The 21,960-nt window shown below is 37.1% G+C and overlaps 1 protein-coding gene across 10 annotated transcripts in view; it reads left to right on the forward strand.

Annotated features, from left to right (window-relative positions):
• The window catches only part of Srrm1 (serine and arginine repetitive matrix 1), a 29,127-nt gene extending 7,477 nt beyond the window's left edge, over positions 1 to 21,650 (forward strand). For 5 of the 10 annotated variants that reach the window (XM_005317616.5, XM_021734379.3, XM_021734381.3 and 2 more), the window contains 13 exons: positions 219 to 422; positions 1,629 to 1,823; positions 2,228 to 2,347; positions 4,397 to 4,671; positions 9,418 to 9,498; positions 10,209 to 10,295; positions 12,796 to 12,940; positions 13,327 to 13,368; positions 15,801 to 15,911; positions 17,204 to 17,668; positions 18,219 to 18,414; positions 19,736 to 19,945; positions 20,557 to 21,650. In XM_005317616.5, the coding sequence (XP_005317673.1) occupies positions 219 to 422; positions 1,629 to 1,823; positions 2,228 to 2,347; positions 4,397 to 4,671; positions 9,418 to 9,498; positions 10,209 to 10,295; positions 12,796 to 12,940; positions 13,327 to 13,368; positions 15,801 to 15,911; positions 17,204 to 17,668; positions 18,219 to 18,414; positions 19,736 to 19,945; positions 20,557 to 20,661 (2,236 nt within the window). In that variant the 3' untranslated portion in view covers positions 20,662 to 21,650. The remainder of the gene's footprint in view (positions 1 to 218; positions 423 to 1,628; positions 1,824 to 2,227; positions 2,348 to 4,396; positions 4,672 to 9,417; positions 9,499 to 10,208; positions 10,296 to 12,795; positions 12,941 to 13,326; positions 13,369 to 15,800; positions 15,912 to 17,203; positions 17,669 to 18,218; positions 18,415 to 19,735; positions 19,946 to 20,556) is intronic. The other 5 variants (XM_021734361.3, XM_005317617.4, XM_021734367.3 and 2 more) reach the window with 5 other exon arrangements.
• The last annotated feature ends 310 nt before the right edge of the window (positions 21,651 to 21,960 follow it).

Raw genomic sequence — 21,960 nt, forward strand, 5'->3', positions numbered from 1 at the left:
TACATGTTAGAATGTTGGTGCGCTTCATATGCTTGCCTTTTTGGTTTGATCTTGTCCCTCTCCCTGTCAAGTAGATCAGATAGAATACCTTATTTCTCGTAGAACTTCTCAGAGACAAACAACAGGGATGTAACTTAAAAGATTAAACTTCTCTTCTCCTTTTGACCCTCTACCAATCTGTGTTATTCAAAAACCTGAAAAAATTGCTTTTATCCTAGACGCAAATCCAGATCTCCTTCCCCTAGAAGACGGTCTTCCCCTGTCAGGAGAGAGAGAAAGCGCAGTCATTCTCGATCTCCCCGTCACAGAACCAAGAGCCGGAGTCCTTCCCCTGCTCCAGAAAAGAAGGAAAAAACTCCAGAGCTCCCAGAACCTTCAGTGAAAGTAAAAGAACCTTCAGTACAAGAGGCCACATCTACAAGGCAAGTTCATTTATTTATAAACACAATTTAAGACGGTTGATAGTGTCTGCCGATATGATATCTGAGTTTAAAACAAATTACTAGATCAGTGTGGTGGCACATGCTTGTAATCTCAGCTACACAGGAGGCAAACACAGGAAGATCACAAATTTGAGGCCAGCCTGGACAATTCAGTTAGTGAGACCATGCTCAAAATAAAAACAAAGGCTGAGGATGTAGTGCAGTAGTAGAGAATTTTCCTGGTGTGCTTAAGCGTAGGTTCAATCCCCAGTACTGAAGAAATGTTTGCCTTTTAGATGTTGAGAATGATAAAATTGACTTGTTCATATAAAACTGCATACATTATAAGGAAAACACGCAGAGGTGAATACTGTGTGTTGGTTGTATTGTTTCATTGTACATTGTTTTACAATGTTTTATATATTGTAATTAGACTTTTTTTTTTGAGAGAGAGAGAGAGAGAGAGGAGGGAGAGAGCAAGAGAGAGAATTTTAATATTTATTTTTTAGTTTTCGGTGGACACAACATCTTTGTATGTGGTGCTGAGGATCGAACCCGGGCCGCACGCATGCCAGGCGAGCATGCTACCGCTTGAGCCACATCCCCAGCCCCTAATTTGACCTTTTTTAAAGTTTTTTTTTTTTTTTTTAAGTTGTAGCTGAACACAATACCTTTATTTTATTTTTATGTGGTGCTAATGATCGAACCCAGTGCCTTCCACATTCAAGGCAAGCACTCTACCACTGAGCTATAAACCTAGCCCTTGACTTCTTAATATATTGTGAATACTTGTTAGGGTTTTTGGTTTATTTTTGTTGTTACTGTTGTTGTTTTAGTTTTTAATTGTGGTTAGAATTGTTAGTCATTGCCTATAATCCCAGCAACTTGGGAGGTTGAGGCAGAAGTATCAGGATCACAAGTCCATCCTCAATAATTTTGGTAAGATCCTGTCTCAGAATAAATGAAAATAGCTGGGGGTGGAGCTCAGTGGTAGAACAACCCTGGGTTCAGTCCCCAGTACCAAAAAAAGAAGAAGAAATTGTCACTTAGTGAGTTCTACTGATAAGTACATACCTTTTTGGAGCTAGAGAGAAGTCTTTGTTAATTTTAAAAACCTTGTTAAAAATATGTATGTATTATTATGTCATACTGACTTAACAGCTCGTAGTAGAAGAGGAAAAAAAAAATAAGCTTTTATTTCCACAGTGACATCTTGAAAGTTCCCAAGCCTGAACCTATACCAGAGCCTAAAGAACCTTCTCCTGAAAAAAATTCCAAAAAAGAAAAGGAAAAGGAAAAGACTCGACCAAGATCTCGGTCACGTTCCAAATCAAGATCACGGACACGTTCTCGGTCTCCTTCTCATACTCGCCCAAGACGGCGCCATAGATCCCGATCAAGGTGAGTTGAGGTCTTAAGATCAGGACAAATTTTTAAAAAATTATTGATGGACTCGATACCTTTATTTTATTTTTATATGGTGCTGAAAAATCAAACCCAGTGCTTTACACATGCTAGGCAAGCGGTTTACCACTGAACTTCAACCTCAGTCCTCAGGATAGATTATTAAGTTGTATGTGCTATTTTCCTAAAGAATCATGTAAATAATATTAAAGTAGTAGAAAATATTTGTACAGATGTTGTTATTTGGATTTACACATGAACAATTTTCTGTATACCATAAAAATCTATGAATAAAAGATTGTAGCACTTGAAATTCATATTTTAAATCTGGCTTTTGGAAAAAACAGTCATGGAATTCTTTGCTCCAGATTTATTCAGTCTAATTCTGTCTGTTTCGACAGATCATATTCGCCTAGAAGGCGGCCAAGCCCAAGAAGGCGGCCATCTCCTCGAAGAAGAACTCCACCGAGACGAATGCCTCCTCCACCAAGGCATCGAAGGAGTAGATCTCCTGTTAGACGGTCAGTGTTGTTTTAATTTGAAAGTGTGAAATGTTTTTTGACACTTAGTATAATTTTTAAGAATAATTTCAGGATAATCTTCATTAGTGAAAGAAAGATCTCATAAATGATATTATAGATGTGTTATAAAGAGCAGTAGTGCATTTGAAGTGTAATGCTGTTTGAGCTGTGAAAAATGTCTATTTCAATATTGGAAAAAAAAAAAAACAATAAATCTACCCTCTTGCAGATACTTAAATGTTTATCCTTTAGGATTTTACTAAGAAATTCTATCCAAGAAAGAGAATTAGTCACCTTCCATTTGACTTAACTTATGAAAAGTAGTTGAGTACAGGGCCACTAAGCTACCTTTTACCATTTTTAAAATAATCCATTCACTATTATGCTTTAATTTTTTAAAGTGATTTTATTTCTCATACAGATGATGGGATAAATTGTATACAGTTCAGGGGCTGGGGATGTGGCTCAAGCGGTAGCGCGCTCGCCTGGCATGCGTGCGACCCAGGTTCGATCCTCAGCACCACATACCAACAAAGATGTTGTGTCCGCCGAGAACTAAAAAATAAATATTAAAAATTCTCTCTCTCTCTCCTCTCTCTCTCTTTAAAAAAAAAAATTGTATACAGTTCAAACAAAAATTGACTGTTCCCATAATCCTATTTCATTGATATTGGAGATTTGCTATTTGGCTAGTCATAAAATCTAACCCTGCCAATACCAGTTTCTTTGCCCTGAATAATTCTGAAATAAGCATAAGGTAAAATTTTAGATTTAGAATGTATTACTAAAATGAGATTGTGAGTAGATATGTCCAAAGTACAGGCCTATAACACTTTTAGCAGACTTTTGCTGCCTTGATAAAACATCTTGCCTGTTTTTGAAAGGAACCATGATGATGACCAAACTTCAGGTTGTACATTGGACAGGTTAGGGTATTTTGTTTTTGTTTGGTTGGTGCTAGGGATTGAAACCACTGCCTTGAGCGTGCTAAGTACATGCTCTATTACTGATTGTGCTTACTAAGCCATTTACAGTCAACCTTGCATATCTGAGTAAGGTTTCTTTCAGGGAACCAAATCAACTTGTAAATAAAGAATAACATCAAATAAAACTCCATGAAGTTTATTTCTTCATTCAGGTTTTTTGTAGATACACACAGAAACATATATGATAAGTTCTTGAGGTATATTGAACAATTCTATTAAAAATAACAGAATTGATGTTACTACTTAAAGGTGAGACTAGTTGTGTAAATAAATGTCAGCCATTTCAGGCATTGCACTTTTCTAAAATTGATCATTTCTCTTTAGCAAATAAGGAATGCTGGTGCTTTCTAGTAGAACAGTAGTGGAAACAGCTATTTCTTATAATTGGAGTTTTGCAAATAGCATGTTTTGATTGTGCTTACTAAGCCATTTACAGTCAATATTTTACAGATTGTGTAAAATTCCCTTTCAGCCAGTTTTTATCTCACACTTAAGGTAGGGTTTCTTTTTTTCAGGTTCTCAGGAATTCTTCTGCCAAAGGTGAATTCTGCAGGTACACATAATTGCACAGAACTTACCACAGATTTTGCCGCAGAATTCGAGAGGCCCTGCTTCTAAGTTTATGTAGCTAAATGAATTCCTAATCTTGCACCTTTTTTTTTCAATGCAACTTAAAGGTTGCCTGTCTTTGTATTATTAAATGAAAAACACTTTGTCATCCAATTTTGTATGCAAACTCCAAAACACCAGTATCTTTCCAAAGGAAGAAAGAGGCTGGTTTGTTATTGTGTTATAGCATTGAACTTGACAAGTTTTATAATTGGAGGGACAACTTCATCAGAAGCATTTATCATTATGTTATTTCTGTTTAATCTCAGAACTAGCTGTTTCCTATTGTAGGTTATGATTTTGTTTCTCGTTATTTTTGACTGATTTATGTACTTAGCTACATAAACTCAAAAGTTGGATAAAAGTAGCTGTATTTTTATGTAAACCATACATGCCTATAAAGATCATTTTTTATAAATGTGTAGTTTCTGAATATAAATACTTTATTCCACAGAAGAAGGCGTTCATCAGCATCCTTGTCTGGGAGTAGCTCATCATCCTCTTCATCTCGTTCCCGGTCACCGCCAAAGAAGCCTCCCAAGAGGACATCTAGCCCCCCTCGAAAAACTCGTAGGTTATCTCCTTCAGCAAGTCCTCCTCGGAGAAGACACAGGCCATCACCTCCAGCAACTCCTCCACCAAAAACTCGTCATTCCCCAACACCCCAGCAGTCAAATCGTACAAGAAAAAGTCGTGTTTCTGTGTCTCCAGGGAGAACTTCAGGTAAAGGTAAAAATCAAACACTCAAAAACATCATGTTCTCTCTTTGGCTACTCAGAGCATACTATCTGTGGTTGTCCCCTGTTCACTCTTGAAGTGTGAAGTTTTTTGTTCTTACCTTTTCATGCTTTAAGTTCTTGGGTTGAAATAGAGACTTCATGTAAAAGTGGTTTGTTTTCTAGAATGCCCTCTGGCATTGAACAGTTTTGAGAAATACATCACTAGCTGTGGACTGTTGGAAATGGGACAGCTAATTGAAGTATTGTCACTGATCAGGGTTCATTTTATTACTCGATGAGACTAGTTAAATTTTTCCCTAGAGATTATTCATTTGATATCTTATTTGAGGACTTTGTATTCTTCCTTAATTCTTTATTGGCCACATTGTGCTCTCAAAGGAAGGACATGGTGTCCTGTTAAAACCTGATTTGTTTTTTTAAATTTAGGTTCGAGGCAGGGTTCTTCTGAGTATTGTCCTTGCTTTGTTCTGCAGATTGATTTCTATGAGGAATTTATGATCTGTGATCCTGCCAGGCAAGTAGAATGCTGTGTTAGTCTGAGTGAAGGTTGTGGTCTTTTTTTTTTTTTTTTTTTTTTTTTTTGCACTAAATACAAAAATATAAGATCCATCTGAATTGTGCTTAGGGCTGGAATGATACAGTCAGCTTGAAAGGTGAGTAGTAGGGGAGAGGGGAATATTGTAAAAGCTACTACAGTGATTGGATATTTTTTCTTTTTATTCTTTTTAGTTATACATGAGAGTAGAATGTATTTTGACATATTATACATACATGGAGTATAACCTCCCATTCTTGAACATGATGTGGAGTTGTATGTTTACATATGAACATAAAATATCTGTTTCATCCCACATATCAGAGAATATTCAGCTTTTGGGTTTTGGGGATTGGCTTATTTCATTCAGTGTGATAGCCTCCAGTTCCATCCATTTACTGACAAATGCCATAATTTTGTTCTTTACAGCTGAGTAATATTCCATCATGTATATACCACATTTTCAGGTATTGAAGGGCACATAGTGTGGTTCCATAGCTTAGCTGTTGTGAATTAAACATCAATGAGATATTAAGGAATAATTTTCTAGGTTACCTTATACTAAGATTCTGATCACTCTGAAAATCTTCAGTATATGTTAGTGAACTTTGTGAGTCCAGGGTTTCTAGTAGGCTACTGTGCTGGCGTATCTTGACATCACATCACCTCCCTACACTGTGTAGTATGGTGATATCTAGAGAGGCCAATTTTGCTTTGCTTTTTCTTGACTTCTTTGACAACACGGGCATAGACTTAGCTATCCATGGAAGGAACACCAGCAAATAATGGCAACCCACAAAAAGTAATGTGTAGATTATTTTCAAATTTTAAATCAAATTTACTTTGGTTACTCATCATTAAATACGATATAGTTGTTAAGTATGGGAGGGGGCATAAACATACACCCTATTACTTTTTGTTCAAAATTGGGAAAATGTCAGTTCGTTTGTAAACTCTGATTATCATGTCCAAATCTGATGCTATTGCCCTGGTCTATTTGTCTTTTCCTGTGAAGTTTTCTTTCCTTTGTCTGGAGCCAGAATGCTCTCTAGGGAAAGAATATAAATGGTCCCCACTGTTGCTTTGCAAAAGCACAACAAGTTAACGGTTTTTCCATTTACATTCATATAGCCAAAGAGTTACTGAAAGGACTAAACAGAAGGACTAAATCCTGGTTAAAATAGAATGACTAAGAATTATCAGTTACCTTTTTAAAGGAGTGCACAGGTGCTGTCCTCCTGTGTTTTGGCACATGCTTTTTGCAAACAAGACACAATGAATACATGCTTGGGAGAGAAGTCTTAGTGGAGGACAAGGAACTGGTTGTATTACTTTAGGTTCTGGAATAGTGCTTCCCAGTCCAAATAGAATGCAGGCAAACCAGACACTGTGGACAGTGTTGTCAGAGGTTTCCTTATTATGTCTACTGAAGATGAGTATTGTGTTGAGCTGCTTGGAAATAATCTTTTATTTTGAATTAACATGGTTTCCATCCTCTGATGAAATTTGAGAGTTAGAAAAGACCTTAGCAGTGGTCATCTAAACAGGTTCTCACGTTAAGTAACATGGTCAAGGTCAACTAACCAGGAATAGATTTAAGTTCTCATTTCCAGTTAAGTAATAAATACTTTGCCCAGCTTTCCTACACCCAAATGCTGCTTTGATTACTGATGGAGGGCAAGATGAATTTATTCAGTTTCTGTATCATTCCTTCATTTCAGTCTGTGTGGATAATTAGAGCAGGTACACCGTTGAAATATAATGAAGTTCATGGTTGTATTTCATGTAGCAGCTATTAATCAGGACCCTGGGTCTCTGCTGTTGATAGTGGGGGCCTGTGAAGTAGGAGGGAAGGAGGAAAATTTTTTTTGAGAAAATTGGGGGTAAATTATTTGGAGTAAAATATACAGTCTCATCTAAAAGGGGTCTTAGAGAAACATTTTATAATCAATGGCATGTCACAGGTAAATTGGCATTGTCTTAACATATAAAATAATGCTTTATTCAATGAGGTAATCTTGAACAGGGACTGTCTATAGCTGTGGAGATGGTAATTTGAGTTTATTTAAATCACCTTAGCCATATAAGTTATGCTCTGTATACACTTAATGGTTATTTTACTATTTCTGGCTACAGAGTGACTTTACAAGTGATCTTTTGGGTAAGTCTAAGAGATTAACAATTAATAGAACTGGTAAAGTAAATTTAAAATTCTGGTTTTAGAGTTGCCTCTTAGATTTCTATCTTCATGATAGTATGATTTTGCCCCTTGGATACTTACAGTAAAACATCAGTAAGATAGCCAAGTGGGTGGTATAAAAATCTAGAAAAGTAAACCTGGAATGTTATCATTTATAATATTAATGATGGGTGGCTCAGTCCTACCAAAGTAGGTGTACATAATGGATTCTTGTCTGGTGATATAAATATTAATAATTTAAGATGGTTTTAGTTAGCCAGGTCATTAATGAGAGGATGAATTGGATTCCAAATGTGTTATTTCCATTGTGGGGATGGGAGGAATGTTTAGTTTTATTATTTAGTAAGCAGGCATTTCCCAACTATCTTGCAAACATAACCACATTTTTAATGTTTCTTGGAGGAAAATACATTCTTCCATCCAACCAACCAGTTTCAAAAACAAGTTTTGAAACCAAGTTTTCCAGGGTGGTTACTTGGGCATGTGGCTTTATGGATAACTAGATTGCTTTCATAATTGGTTCAGGAATTGAGGATTAACTGATATTTAAAAGTAGAATCTGTGGACTGGAACACAGCCTCAAAATAGTTAAAATATTTCCTTGAATTTGTTAAAGTACAAGTTTTTATATACTTTTTCCATCCTTATTTCTTCCTATAATATATGATGACTAAAATTAGAAGCTAATCATTCTTTTCCCAGTTCTGTAGTCAGTCCATATGCCTTGTATAATCATTAATAAAATTCTGGTCATTGAGAGAGGTAATTTCTTGTTTAACTACTTTAAAAAGATCAGATTACTATTAGATCACTAGTTCTCTAAGTACTGCCCTTTGGAGTAAGCCATTACAGAATTCTGAATATGTGTCTGAGATGTCACTGCATTCTGGGTCAAACATCCCATGGTGATTGCATTCATCACGCAAAACAGGTTAAGACTCCTGAGGGGATCATGTTGTCTATAGGTTTATTTCTTGAGAGGGGTTTTATCAAGTCAAGTTAATCTGTGGTAATTTAATGATTATGTCCATATATACTACTGATTCTGGTTGTAGCGTGGATGGATATTTTTAAGCAGAGATACAAGTTGGGAATCAAAACTGATGTCCTGAAAAGAGAATCTTGGGTTCATATTCTAGCTCGAGTACATTGTCTCTGTCACTGGTGAAGTTTCCTTGAGCCTCAGGTTTCCCTTATAAAATGGAGCAGAGGAATAGAGAGGATATGATCCTAGCAACAGTGCTTAACAGTACGTATAATGCAGCAAGTTTAGAAAAGGTGGTTGTCATAATTTTCCACAATGTTCATAATAATGGCTAATTGATGGATCTCCTACTGTTTCAGATATAGAACTGGTTTTGTGTTTTCTCCTTTTATTTCTTAATTCTTTGGGAAGAATTTTTCAGTCTTGGTGTTTGGTAATTTTTGTTATTGTGAAGATTTCATGCTACATAAAAAGCCTTCAGCCTCTTGGGTGTGGCCATTTATTTCTCATTTCTAGATCCAAGTGTCTTCCAGAAGAAATTTAACCAGTCTCATTTCTTAATCATTTATCATCTTTATTGTTTTTTTTTAATCTAACTATACTGGTTTTTTAAAAACTTTTATATTAATGAAGTCTCCAAAGTTGAATGTGAGTGTTAGTTGTGAGGCTCAAGTAACACATAGAAGTTTACTTTCCTGAGTTGAAAATTATACATAGCATAAAGCTAGTTCTACTTATAACAGCTCCCAGTTGTGTTGGGTTTTTTTTTGTTGTTTGTTTGTTTTATTTTTATTATGGGTTTCTCTTGAGAATCTCACAGTTTGGAAGAAATTATTGTAGGAATTTGAGGCTTTACATTAAACATTTAAAAATTCCTACTACTACCTCAGATAATGAATACAAGGTCTTACAGAAATTTTTTAAGTTCTTAGTAAATTCTTTTTTTTTTAATTCATACCTATATATCTTATGTCATCTTTTGTTGAAAGCTTTTTTCTCCACTTATTTTTTATAGTGACAAAACATAAAGGTACTGAGAAAAGAGAGTCACCTTCACCAGCACCAAAGCCTAGAAAAGTAGAGTTATCTGAATCAGGTAAGTTTTGTTGCTGGTTTTTTTTCCCCCCTCTGGTTGTATACAAAGTACATTCACACCAATTCATGTCTTCATACGTGTACCTTGGATAATAATGTCCGTCACATTCCACTATCATTTCTAACCCCATGCCTCCTCCCACCCCTCTGCCCTATCTAGAGTTTCCTCTATTCCTCCCATGCTCCCCCTCCCTACCTCACTATGAATGAGCCTCCTTATATCAGAGAAAATATTCGGCATTTGGTTTTTTGGGATTGGCTAACTTCATTTAGCATTATCTTCTCTGGCTAACTTCACTTAGCATTATCTTCTGTAACTCCATCCATTTATCTGCAAATGCCATGAGTTTATTCTCTTTTATTGCTAAGTAGTATTCCACTGTGTATATATGCCACATTTTTTGTTAGTGGTTTTTTAAAAGATAATTTGCCCCCTTTTTTCTCAAATTTGGTTTTTTTCTCTGGTTGAAGGGAATGATTAATGATATAGCATATGGCTAACAGTTAACGAAAATAGCATTTATAAAATGGTTAGCACCCAGCCTGACCTGTAATAAATGCTTAACTAAATTTATCTTTATTTCATATGGTACTTACATTGCTTGACACCTACTCAGTTAAAAGTTGGAGAATCTATTTTCCTATTCAGATATGTCAGACTATCTGTATGCATAACTAAAGAAGCACTTTCTAAATGCATCCATCTTTCAGAAGAAGATAAAGGTGGCAAAATGGCTGCAGCAGATTCTGTGCAGCAGAGACGCCAATACAGACGACAGAACCAGCAGTCTTCTTCTGGTATGGCCATTGACTTAAATTTTTTTTAATCTGCACCCCTCCCCACTTTTAAGTAAAAAAAGACTATAAACAATCATGGCTGGGTGTAGTGGCACACACCTATAATCCAGATATCTCAGGAGGCCGAAGCAGGAGGATCTCAAGTTCAAAAGCCAGCCTCAGCAAAAGCAGGGTGCTAAGCAACTCAGTGTCTAAATAAAATACAAAATAGGGCTGGGGATGTGGCTCAGTGGTCAAGTGCCCGAGTTCAGTCCCTGATCATCCCCCCTTAACACCCCCCACTCCCCAAAAAAAGAAATAATCATTAGTGTGTATTGATTATACACAAGAATTTGAACCACATCGAAATGTTTGGGAGCAGGGTTGTCTGTCTCGTTCTCCCTCAGGTGTACATTCTTTTTAAGTTGTTATGTAAGTAACTTAATTTAAGTAACTCCCAGTAACTTAGGAGGCTGAGGCATGATGATCACAAGTTCAAAGCCATCCTCAGCAATTTATGAAGAACCTGTCTCAAAATAATAAGGGCTGGGGATGTAGCTCAATGGTAAAGTTCCTCTGGGTTCCATTTCCAGTACCAAAACAAAAAAACTAATAGATCTGGCTGAGAATATATCTAAGTAGAGCACATGATTTCTGTGTGCAAGGGCCGAGGTTCAATCCCTACCACTAAATCAAAAAGTTAAAAGCAATAGATCCTTTTTAGAGTACAGTAGCATATTAGATACCAGGCACTACAGTGTATATCTGTAATCCCAGCTACTCAGGAGGCTGAGGCTGAAAGATTGAGAGTTCAAGCCTAGCTTGGGTAACATAGCAGAACCATCTCTGAAAACGTAAAAAATAATAAGATAGAAAACAGGTATAAAACTGAAGTAGTATAGTTTTTTTCCTGATTCCCTAAATCTTCACACCAAAACTTGTATTCAGAATGTTTTTATGCATGTGTAGGCATCTTTTCCTCAAAAGGTGGCCTGGTGTATATGTAAGTCATTTTTCCATGCTAGTCTTTATAAGTCAGCTTCATTCTTTTGCCAGCTGTAGTATTTTCTTTGTTTTTGTTTTTTGTTTGTGTGTGTATGTGATACTGGCAATTAAACTCAGGGTGTTATAATTGTTGAGAAAGCATTCTACTACTGAGCCACATCTCCAGTCCTTTTAAGACAAGGGTCTCCCGAAATTGCCAAGACACACCTCTAGTTACAATCCTCCTGTCTTGGCCTCCTGAGAAGTTGGGATTACAGACATATATCACCATACCCAGTGAGCTTCATTGTTATTCATAAATATGTACCATAAGCTATTGAACAGTCTGCTTATTTATTGAACATTAAGGTTTTTTTTTTTCTTAGTTTTCTTTTGTGTGTGTGTTGTACTTAAGTAGATATATCTATAATTAGAATTGCTGGATTAAAAAATATGTATGGATGGGCTGGGGTTCAGCAATAGCATACTTGCCTGGCATGTGTGAGGCACTGGGTTTGATTCTTCACGCCACATGTAAATAAATTTTTAAAAAGGGCTATTAACAACTAAAATACATGTATATATTAAAAAATATATATATGGAACTGGGCATGGTAGCACACACCTGTAATCCTAGTGGTTCAGGAGGCTGAGGCAGGAAGATTAAGAGTTCAAAACTACACCTAGCAACTGTGAGGCACTAAGCAACTCAATGAGACCCTGTCTCTAAATAAAATACCAAAAAAGAGGCTGGACATGTGGCTCAGTAGTTGAGTGCCCCTGAGTTAAATCTCTAATATAAAAAAATATATATGGGAAAAGATTTTTTTTTAAATCCCAGATGCTTTATTATTATTAGCTTATTTAGTGTTTGTGACTGAGTCTATGTACTATCTTTGCAAAGTTCATAGAACGGAAACCACACCATCCCACAGTTGACATTAAGTGCTTCAAGTAACAAGAACCAATTTATTGTCTGGGAAATCACAACTTTTTAAAATATTTTTATTTATTTATTTATATGTGGTGCTGAGGACACAGCCCAGTGCCTCACATATGCTAGGCAAGCACTCTAATACTGAGCTACATCCCCAGCCCTGTTTTGTATTTTATTCAATGTCAGGGTCTCTGAGTTTTTTAACACCTCATCTTCTCAAGCCACTGGGATTACAGGCGTGCGTCACCATGCCTAGACAAGTTATGATTTCTATTTTTTTTTTAAGTTGTAGATGGACACAATATCTTTAGTTATCTCTTTATTTTATGTGGTGCTGAGGATTGAACCCAGGGCCTTATTCATGCAAGGCAAGTGCTCTGCCACTGAGCCCAGCCCAAATCATGATTTCTTAAAAGACATATTTGTATTGTTTTGATTGGATTGCATTATGAAAATGACTTTCTGATTTATATAATACTTAATTGGGCTTGACTTTGAAGTATTTGTTATCTAACACAGAATGCATCTATGCTTGCTTACCCTAGTTTAAGCACAGACCTAGTATAATTTTTTGTTTTATTTTGTACTGTGTAATTGTAGACTCTGGCTCCTCCTCCTCTTCAGAAGATGAGCAACCCAAGAGATCACATGTGAAGAATGGCGAGGTAGGCAGGCGGCGGAGACATTCCCCTTCTCGCAGTGCCTCTCCTTCACCACGGAAGCGCCAAAAAGAGACCTCTCCTCGGTAACAACTTTTCTTTAATGATATTCCCTGATGTTCTGTAGCTGTGGTGAAAGTTCATAATTTAAAGAATGGGCTATAGGATTATTTTAGAATTTGGTTCATTCCTTCATTTCAAGAACTTTGAGGAGGTGGTTGGATTTTGTTTGGGTTTTAGGTTTTTGGATCCCCGTATCTTCATTAGTAATTACTAATATTTAATAAGAACTAGGTAAGTTTTGAGTCAGTGTATCATATATATGCATGACTAGATGAATAAGCCAGTTAAATCATAGCATTAATTCCTGAACATTTTTTAAAATATCTCCTTCAGTAGGGGTTAACTCCATCAAAGTAAATAATTTAGTGAATGGAATTCTTGACATTTTTTTTTTCTCCACTGCTCTCAGGATGCAGATGGGAAAGCGATGGCAATCGCCAGTGACTAAAAGGTTGGTTAGAAACTGCTTTGTAAATTAAGGGCACCTACCAAAAGTTTAGTGCCTTAAATTCCTATTTAGGACCATATCCTGTTCTTAGATGTGTAGTGGACTATAGAATTGTACCCGAAGTTTTCATTTTAGAGCTTCGTTTGAACTTCAATTTTGAATATCTTGTTACCATTTGGATCAACTTACATCAAGGCACGCACAGTTTGAGCAACATAATAGGTATTTTCTAATAATTGGATAATACCTCCCTAGATTTAGTAGTGGAGGGGACTTTGTGGTGACTTAAAGCAAGAAAAACTTAGACGTTAAAAGTTAACATAAGGCTTTGGCCCCATTCATTCTTTCCATAAGTACAGATTTGGGTATCCTTGTGCAAAATGCTTGGGACCAGAGGCGTTTCTGATTTTGCAGTATTTGTGTGGACTTGCAAGTTGAGCATTTCTAATCCAAAAGTGTGAAATCCAAGACTTTGAGTACCAAGCAACTCAAAAGAGTTTCAGATTTTGAAGTTATTTGGATTTTCAGATAATGGATGCTCATGTTTATTCTTGTGCTCTTTATATCTCAGACTTTGAAGATGGGTTATTTTAGGTAATCTCATTAATAAGGAGTGTTGCATTATATGGGACAAAGCAGGGTTATTTACACTGTAGAGGAAACCATTTATTGATATAAAAGCCAAAAAAGATCATTAGATATTACAGTATTTTCCCATCTACAGTGATCTGTGGATTCTGTGAAATTGCTAGCTCAATAAAGTGTATTACAGAGTTAGGTTAGTAATAGAATTGCCCTATTTTGGAACTACTTTCTATTCTGGAAAGACATGCCTCATAACATTAAATTCAAAACTAATGTTATATTGCCTTGTTCTAGTTGTTGTTGTTGTTGTTTTGGTAGTAGTAGTAGTAGTAGGTAGAATACTTTTATTTATTTTTATGTGGTGCTGCTGAGGATCGAACCCAGTGCCCCACACATGCTAGGCAGGCACTCTGCCACTGAGCTGCAGCCCCAGCTCCCTCCAGTATATTCTTATTTTGTTCTGGGTGGGGAAAAAGGTATTTTAGCTGGACATGGCTGCACTCACCTGGAATCCCAGTTACACGGGAGGTTGGAGGCATTTGCATTTTTTATTTCTAGGCAGGGTTTTTAGTTGCCAAGGCTGGCCTTGAACTTGGAGTCCTCCTGCCTCAGCCTCCCATGTTTCTGGGATTACAGGTATGTGACACCACCCCTGGCTAGTAATATTACTTACCAGAGAACATTGAAGCCAACTTAAAAGACTCTCATAATAAAATAAAGGGCTAGAGATAAAAATTCAGTGGTAGAGCACCCCATATTCAGTTCCCAGTGCTGCAGTTAGTCCATCTACCATCAGATGTCTAGGATTTAAAGATGGGAGAATAATTATTTGGAATTGTCCTTCAATATCATATTTTAGGAGAGGAGATATAGCGTGGTTTTGAATATTTCATGTGTAAAGTGTTAAAAATGAAGTTAGTCCCCACAAACCATAAGCAAATTTTAAATGGGAAACTAAATTTAATAATGAATTCAAGGATTTTTTTCCCCTATCCAAGAATCTAGTAAACTTTAGATTCTAATTACAGATTTACAGGAAACCTCAATCCTATCCTAAGCAAATAAATTAAGAACTAATTATTTGAACTATTTTGTGAATGTGAACTAACCAAAAGAAGACAAAATGGCTTGGAATATATTGTAAGGCAGCTGTTACTTGCTGTATTCTAATTTTTCATATGTATTGGTTAAGTGTGCAACAGAGCTCAAAATTAAGGTTTATGTAATCCTCAACTACATTTTAACCACATAAATCTAAAATTTTGGATCTTAACCCAGTATAGCTTTAGTAGTTGAACAGTTTTGGTCTTTGGGATAGTGTTGTTAGATAACAGTGTACAAGTGGATATGTATTCTTACAAATTAAGAACTAGGAGCAGTGATCCCCGAATCTGGGTCTTAAGCCAAGTCTGTATTGGAGAGTTGTAAAGCAGTAGTTCCTAGCAAAGAACCAAAATCACTTGAAAATTTTTTTCAGCAAACACCTGACTATATTTAGCCCATACCTGGTGAGTGTAAATCTCACAGTTGTATTTTTCCAAATGATTATTTTTTGCATTCCAATTATAAAGGAGCACTCTGAAACAATCTTTTGCAAACTTTATTTCAATCTGTGTCATGTTAAGAATGTTCTGTTGTAACCTAGAGCACCTCTTTTATGCCTGCAGCATATTTCACCAAACAATATTTATCCTTACCACAAATGAAACATTGGTTTTTGAAGAACACTGCTCCAGAACATGTATAACCAGTGTTATCCCTTGGGCTAATGAAAACTGAAAGTTAGGTCTTCTGGGCACTTCATTATGAATGCCACTGACTCCAACAACTTAAATTCTTCTTTGCTTTAGTGGTAGACGGAGGAGAAGTCCCTCCCCACCACCGGCCCGAAGGCGACGCTCTCCTTCTCCCGCTCCTCCTCCTCGGCGGCGCAGATCTCCCACACCACCACCGCGGCGAAGGTACTTTGTCAGATATTTGTATGAAAAGCCCAGAACTCAATCACAGAAAATAAAACAGGGTGTAAGGGGTAGGGTACAACTTTATGAATAAACTGAAACCATTAAATTGTATATTTTAAATGGGTGAAATTTTACAGCATGTGAATCACACATCAATAAAGATATTAGTTTAAAGGTGGTATGAAATTATTACAAAAAGAAAATACTAACTTTAGAATATAGAATCTGAGCAGACAGATGCCTCTTTAATTAAAGCATCCTCACTAATACATATTGGTAGTGTATGTTCTTTTCAAATATACCTGTAATATTATTTACCAGTTATGCCAGACCATAGTCTAATTTATTAGGAAATGTGATACAAACCCAAATTGAAGGTCAATTCTACAAAGTAAGTAACCAGCCATGGGTGGTGTCACACACCTGTGATCCTAGCAAGTTGGAAGGCTAAGGCAGGAGGATTACAAGTTCAAGGGCAGCCTTGGCAACTTACAAATAAAAAAGGCTGGGATTGGGATGTGGCTTAAGTGGTAGCACGCTTGCCTAGCATGCGTGAGGCACTGGGTTTGATTCTCGGCACAACATACAAAATTAAAAAAAATAAAGGTATTGTGTCCACCTAAAACTGAAAAATAAACATTAAAAAAAAAAAAAAAAAAAGGCTGAGGATGTAGCTCAGTGGTAGAGTGCCCCTGGGTTCACTTTCTAGTTCCATAAGTTGTTAACATAGCATCAGGTTTTCACTTGTTTTGTGACTCTTTAAAATCACTTAAAATAAAAATTAGAGGGGGAAAACATGGTTTATTGATATCAAGCACTAACAGGCAGTATAATGGCTGGCTACCACTCTTTAGTACCTGTTATGTGCCAGGTAAAGTGTTAGATGCTTTATGTAGCTTACCTGTAGTCCTCAAGGTAATCTTGCTTGGTAAGTGGTATTCTTTTTTAGGTGAGAAAATGGAATAGGTCAGAATTACTATACCAAGTGCTGCTCTGTCACATTGCTCCCAGACTGGCTAACTGTAAATCTGATTTTGGATGAGAATTCCTGAGTGTTCAGTCTTACAAGTGTAATTCCTAAGAAGCACATAAGGATTGTATGGAAGTGAAGCATCAAGAGGAAGGCCAGGATGGGTGTTTGTTTACAGACATGCATGTCTACTTACAGATATATTTTCTGCCCACTGCTAAATCTAGGGTGCTAGTAACTTCTGGTTACTCTGGCCCCATGCATTTGATTTCCTGATCTGTTGGACGTTTTAGCTTATACTGATGATGTATGTATCTCCTAGGACTCCTTCTCCTCCCCCTCGTCGGCGCTCACCTTCCCCAAGAAGATACTCTCCTCCAATACAGAGGAGATACTCTCCTTCTCCACCCCCAAAGAGAAGAACAGCCTCTCCTCCACCTCCTCCTAAACGAAGGGCATCTCCATCTCCACCACCAAAGCGCCGGGTCTCCCATTCTCCTCCTCCCAAACAGAGGAGCTCTCCAGTCGCCAAGAGACGTTCGCCTTCTTTATCATCAAAGCATAGGAAAGGGTCTTCCCCAAGCCGCTCTACCCGGGAGGCTCGGTCGCCACAACCAAACAAACGGCATTCTCCCTCGCCACGGCCTCGAGCTCCTCAGACATCCTCAAGTCCTCCACCTGTTCGACGAGGACCATCAGCATCACCCCAAAGAAGGCAGTCCCCATCTCCAAGTACTAGGCCCATTAGGAGAGTCTCCAGGACTCCAGAACCTAAAAAGACAAAAAAGTAAAAATATTCTGTGCTTTTTGGTTAGGAATAATTAGTCGCATAGCTGTGTATATATGGAAATTCTCCCCCTAGCCCCCAAATCGAGAAGTTATAGAAAGGAATAAGCTGTGAATATAAACTATTAAGGCATATTTTGGGTACTGGTGCTATTCACAAATCCTTTTTAATTTCAGGATAGTTTCTTACAGTATAAATTAAATGCCACAGGATTTTGTTTCGTTCTTAATATATTGGGGGTTTGAGCAGTGTGCTTCTAAAAGCAAGCTCAGGTACATAGAACATTTCTTCTGTGTGCATATAATATGGGTGAAGGTAGTCTTAACCCTAAGGAATGTGCATTACTCATTTCCTATACGAAGGATTGTTAATGAGGGAGGATTGTGGGGCTTGAGACCTAGATTATGTAAATTTGATGTGCTAGTAGACTCAACTAGTGCTGCGAAATGTTTGTAATCTAACTTGATTATATGCTGTAGTTGATTATTTTCTCTTAGGAGTAGATATTTGTTGTCAGCACTAAGCCCTTTGTTTTGTCTTCCTCATGTAGGGCCGCCTCACCAAGCCCACAGTCCGTAAGAAGGGTCTCATCCTCCCGATCTGTCTCTGGATCTCCTGAACCAGCAGCTAAAAAGCCCCCAGCACCTCCATCCCCTGTCCAGTCTCAGTCACCCTCAACAAACTGGTCACCAGCGGTACCGGTCAAAAAGGCTAAAAGCCCAACACCGAGCCCATCGCCAGCCAGGGTTTGTGTCTGCCTTGTTTTGAACATCTTTTGCAAATTTTAGGTCTGGTCACTGTGAAGTAGAGAAAATATCAGTATTAAAATATTGGAGTTCAAACTCTTTCACCTTTTAATCTTGGACAGGTTTCTATATTAAATAAAGTCAGTGGTTAGAATTTATTGAATTGTATAAGCCAATTGGATTGTGAAGTATTTTATGTAATTGCTTAAAAACATGAAATTACAATTTATAGAGGAGGAACTGAGCTTAATGCCCTGGAATCAATCCCAGCACCAAAGGAAAAAAAATAGATTCAATTATAGCAGGAGCTTCTTTTTCCCTTCATAAATTAATTTGATACACAAATAGTAAGTGACTTTTGATGAGTCAGCCTCTGATTTTGAGTTCACAATGGTGTGAAACTGCATTCAGTAGAGACTGTACCTTGAATTTTGAATGTTGATCTTTTCCTAGGTTAGTGATCAGAACAGTCGTTCTATTTTTCACTTTCATATTATTCAGTAAGTTACATGAGATACTAAACAGTTGATTATAAAATAGACTTTGTATTTGGATGATTTTGCCGAGCTATAGGCCATTGTAAGTGTTCTGAGTTTACTTAAGGTATAGGCTAAGCTTAAGCCACAATGTTGAGTGGGTTAAGTGTATTAAGTGCCTTTTCAACTTCAATGCTTTCAACTTACAATGGGATCACAAAGTTTATTAGGACATAAACCTATCATAAATTGAGAAGTATCTGCAGTTAAGAGGAACAAATCATTCTTAAATTCTAATGATAGGCAAAGTCAAATAGTGACTAGAGATAATGACATTTCATACGGATGTGTTAATAGTCTATAGTTGTCCATTTATTAAAAACCTGCTACATCTTAGGCAAGGGTTGTGGTTAATTTACAGATATTTCTTATTTCTGTTTTCTTTCTGTAGTCGTATGGATCAAACCCACAGCCTCATGGATGCGAAGCAAGTGCTCTACCACTGAGCCACATTTCTAGTCCCCTGACATTCCTATTTAATCTTCAAGTTCAGGAGCTGGAAATGAACTCAACTGTAGTTAGCCCCTGACTCGTTCTAGTCTTGGAGACCTTAAATTCTAAAGTTTGGAATCCTGGCTTAAAGTTAGTTAGGGAAAATTTGTAAGAATCCGTTACCTTCAAGGACATTCGCTGTTAGAATTTGTGAAGTTCACCTTTGCTATAACCATGAGGCCCCTGAAGTCTGGAGATTGTCCATTTAGGTGTTCCCTTGAGGAAATAAAATGTTCAGTGGACACAATTTTTAATTAGATTGATTATTTTGCTGTCATTTTTTGGATTTCTAGAATTCAGATCAAGAAGGAGGTGGAAAGAAGAAGAAGAAAAAGAAGGACAAGAAACACAAAAAGGATAAGAAACACAAGAAGCACAAAAAACACAAGAAGGAAAAGGCAATGGCCGCAGCTGCTGCTGTGCCTGTGACCCCTGCAGCCATTGCCGCCGCCACAACCACGTCAGCACAGGAGGAACCCGAGGCAGCACCGGAGCCCAAGAAGGTATCTACTGACTGTTCCGCCTTGTGGACAGATGTGAAGAAATCGTTCGATTTATTTATTTATTTTTTAAAAAGAAGTAGTTAACTTATTTTTTTCCCCTAATAATTGGCTCCCTAGCTGTTATTCATATTTTTGGTGACCTGCCAAGAATATGAACATAAATGGCTACCAAAAAAACTTATTATTTTTTAAAATACTTTCTTTTGGGGGGCTGGGGGTGTGGCTCAAGCAGTAGCGCGCTCGCCTGGCATGCGTGCGGCCCAGGTTCAATCCTCAGCACCACATACAAAGATGTTGTGTCTGCCGAAAACTAAAAAATAAATATTAAAAATATCTCTCACTAAAAAAAAAAAAAAAACTTTCTTTTTTTATTCTGGGGATTGAACCTGGGGCCTGCATGTAGTTTACCACTGAGCCACACACACTACAGTCTTTTTTTTCTGAATAACTTGAAACAAAATTTATATATCATACAGCTGGCCCATTAAAGTCCATAGCTCATGGTGTTTAGCATATCCAGAGTTGTGCAGCCATCATCACAATGTAATTCTTTACTCAGCGTTTCTCCCTCATATTTCAATACTTAATAGTGTGACTTTCTGGATTTTCAGGAGACTGAAAGTGAAGCTGAAGATAACCTCGATGACTTAGAAAAGCACCTGCGAGAAAAAGCCCTGAGGTCCATGCGGAAGGCTCAAGTGTCCCCTCAGTCTTAGGTGGAAATGTTTGTTACGATGTAAATTTTATTTGGTTTGTACTCAATTCAATTTCAAAATTGCTAAAATGTGTTTGAGCTTTAGACTATAACATTTGTTGTAATAATTGCTAGGTTGAAGTTCACCATGTTTAAAAAAAAAGGGCATGGATTTACATTGCAAAAGGTGTCCACAGTGTATTAGTGACATTCTTTCATTGACAGCTGACATAAATTCATTTAGAGTGAAATATTTTAAGCCAAAAAAAATCCCTTTTTTAAAAAAGGGGGTTTAAGTATTGTTGGCATTCTCATGGTTCCTCTACACTCTCCTGGCTGTTCCCACAGGTTTGTTTTTTGTTTTGTTTTTCTTTTTTTTTCCCCCCTCTCTTTTTTCTTTACTTTTTCTCATTTGACTATTACCACCATTTAAGTTATGCTGCCAACCTTGTATGGTTTGTAAGCTTTCCCAGAAATAAGACCACTGCTGAACTACCACAAAAGTATAAGTGAACATTTTAATGCCACAATCTTTCCTGTTGCCTGTGGAGCTTTTGCTGAAATGAATCAGGATTCGAGCTCTAGAATGAGGCAGAAAAATGAACGCATGCTGTTCGCCAGGACACTGGGTTTATAGTAATGTTACAAGTTGATTCGGAACACTGGAATTTCATCCTACTCTGTTCTTTTTGATTTTTCTCTTTTCACCTCCCCTGCCCCTTTTGTAAAGGCAGTTAAATAGTCCCAGGAAGGATCCTTCAGTTAACCTAAAATTTTGTTTTATAAAATGTCACAGCTCCATTCATATTTTTGTCTTGTTCTTCCAATTGGTATATACAACTTTCAGAGCTCTTGTATTTGGAAGGCTGGAAGGGCCCAGACTTTGAAAATAGTGTCTTGGTTTCACTGTTTTTGTTTCTCTCTCTCTCTCTCTCTTTTTTTTTTTTTTTTTTAACTAAAGCTATATAAAGCTCGTGGATTAAACAGAATAAATTTCTAAATTTAAAAATGTTTGCCGCTTCTTCTTTCTTGTCTCAGTACTGCAAGAAAATTATCTTAGAAATCTCCTTACCCTTTTAACGAGGAAGCAGTTGGGCAGGAAAAATAATGGCAATGAAACAAAGGTTTATCATCTTTATTTTAATGATTACTATAAAGACTATAAAATACAGGGTGTGGTTGGAACATAAAATGCTGGTGGGACAAGTTCACCAGGCAAAGAGAAGAATTTCAGGCAGACACATGGGTGTACCCCCTGAGACATCCTGGCTTGTTCCCTGAGTGAATGAGGTGTAGGAATGACTGGAGCATACCCTGGCTA

This window comes from Ictidomys tridecemlineatus, chromosome 11 (assembly GCF_052094955.1).
Source record: "Ictidomys tridecemlineatus isolate mIctTri1 chromosome 11, mIctTri1.hap1, whole genome shotgun sequence".
Taxonomy (NCBI): Eukaryota; Metazoa; Chordata; class Mammalia; order Rodentia; family Sciuridae; genus Ictidomys; species Ictidomys tridecemlineatus.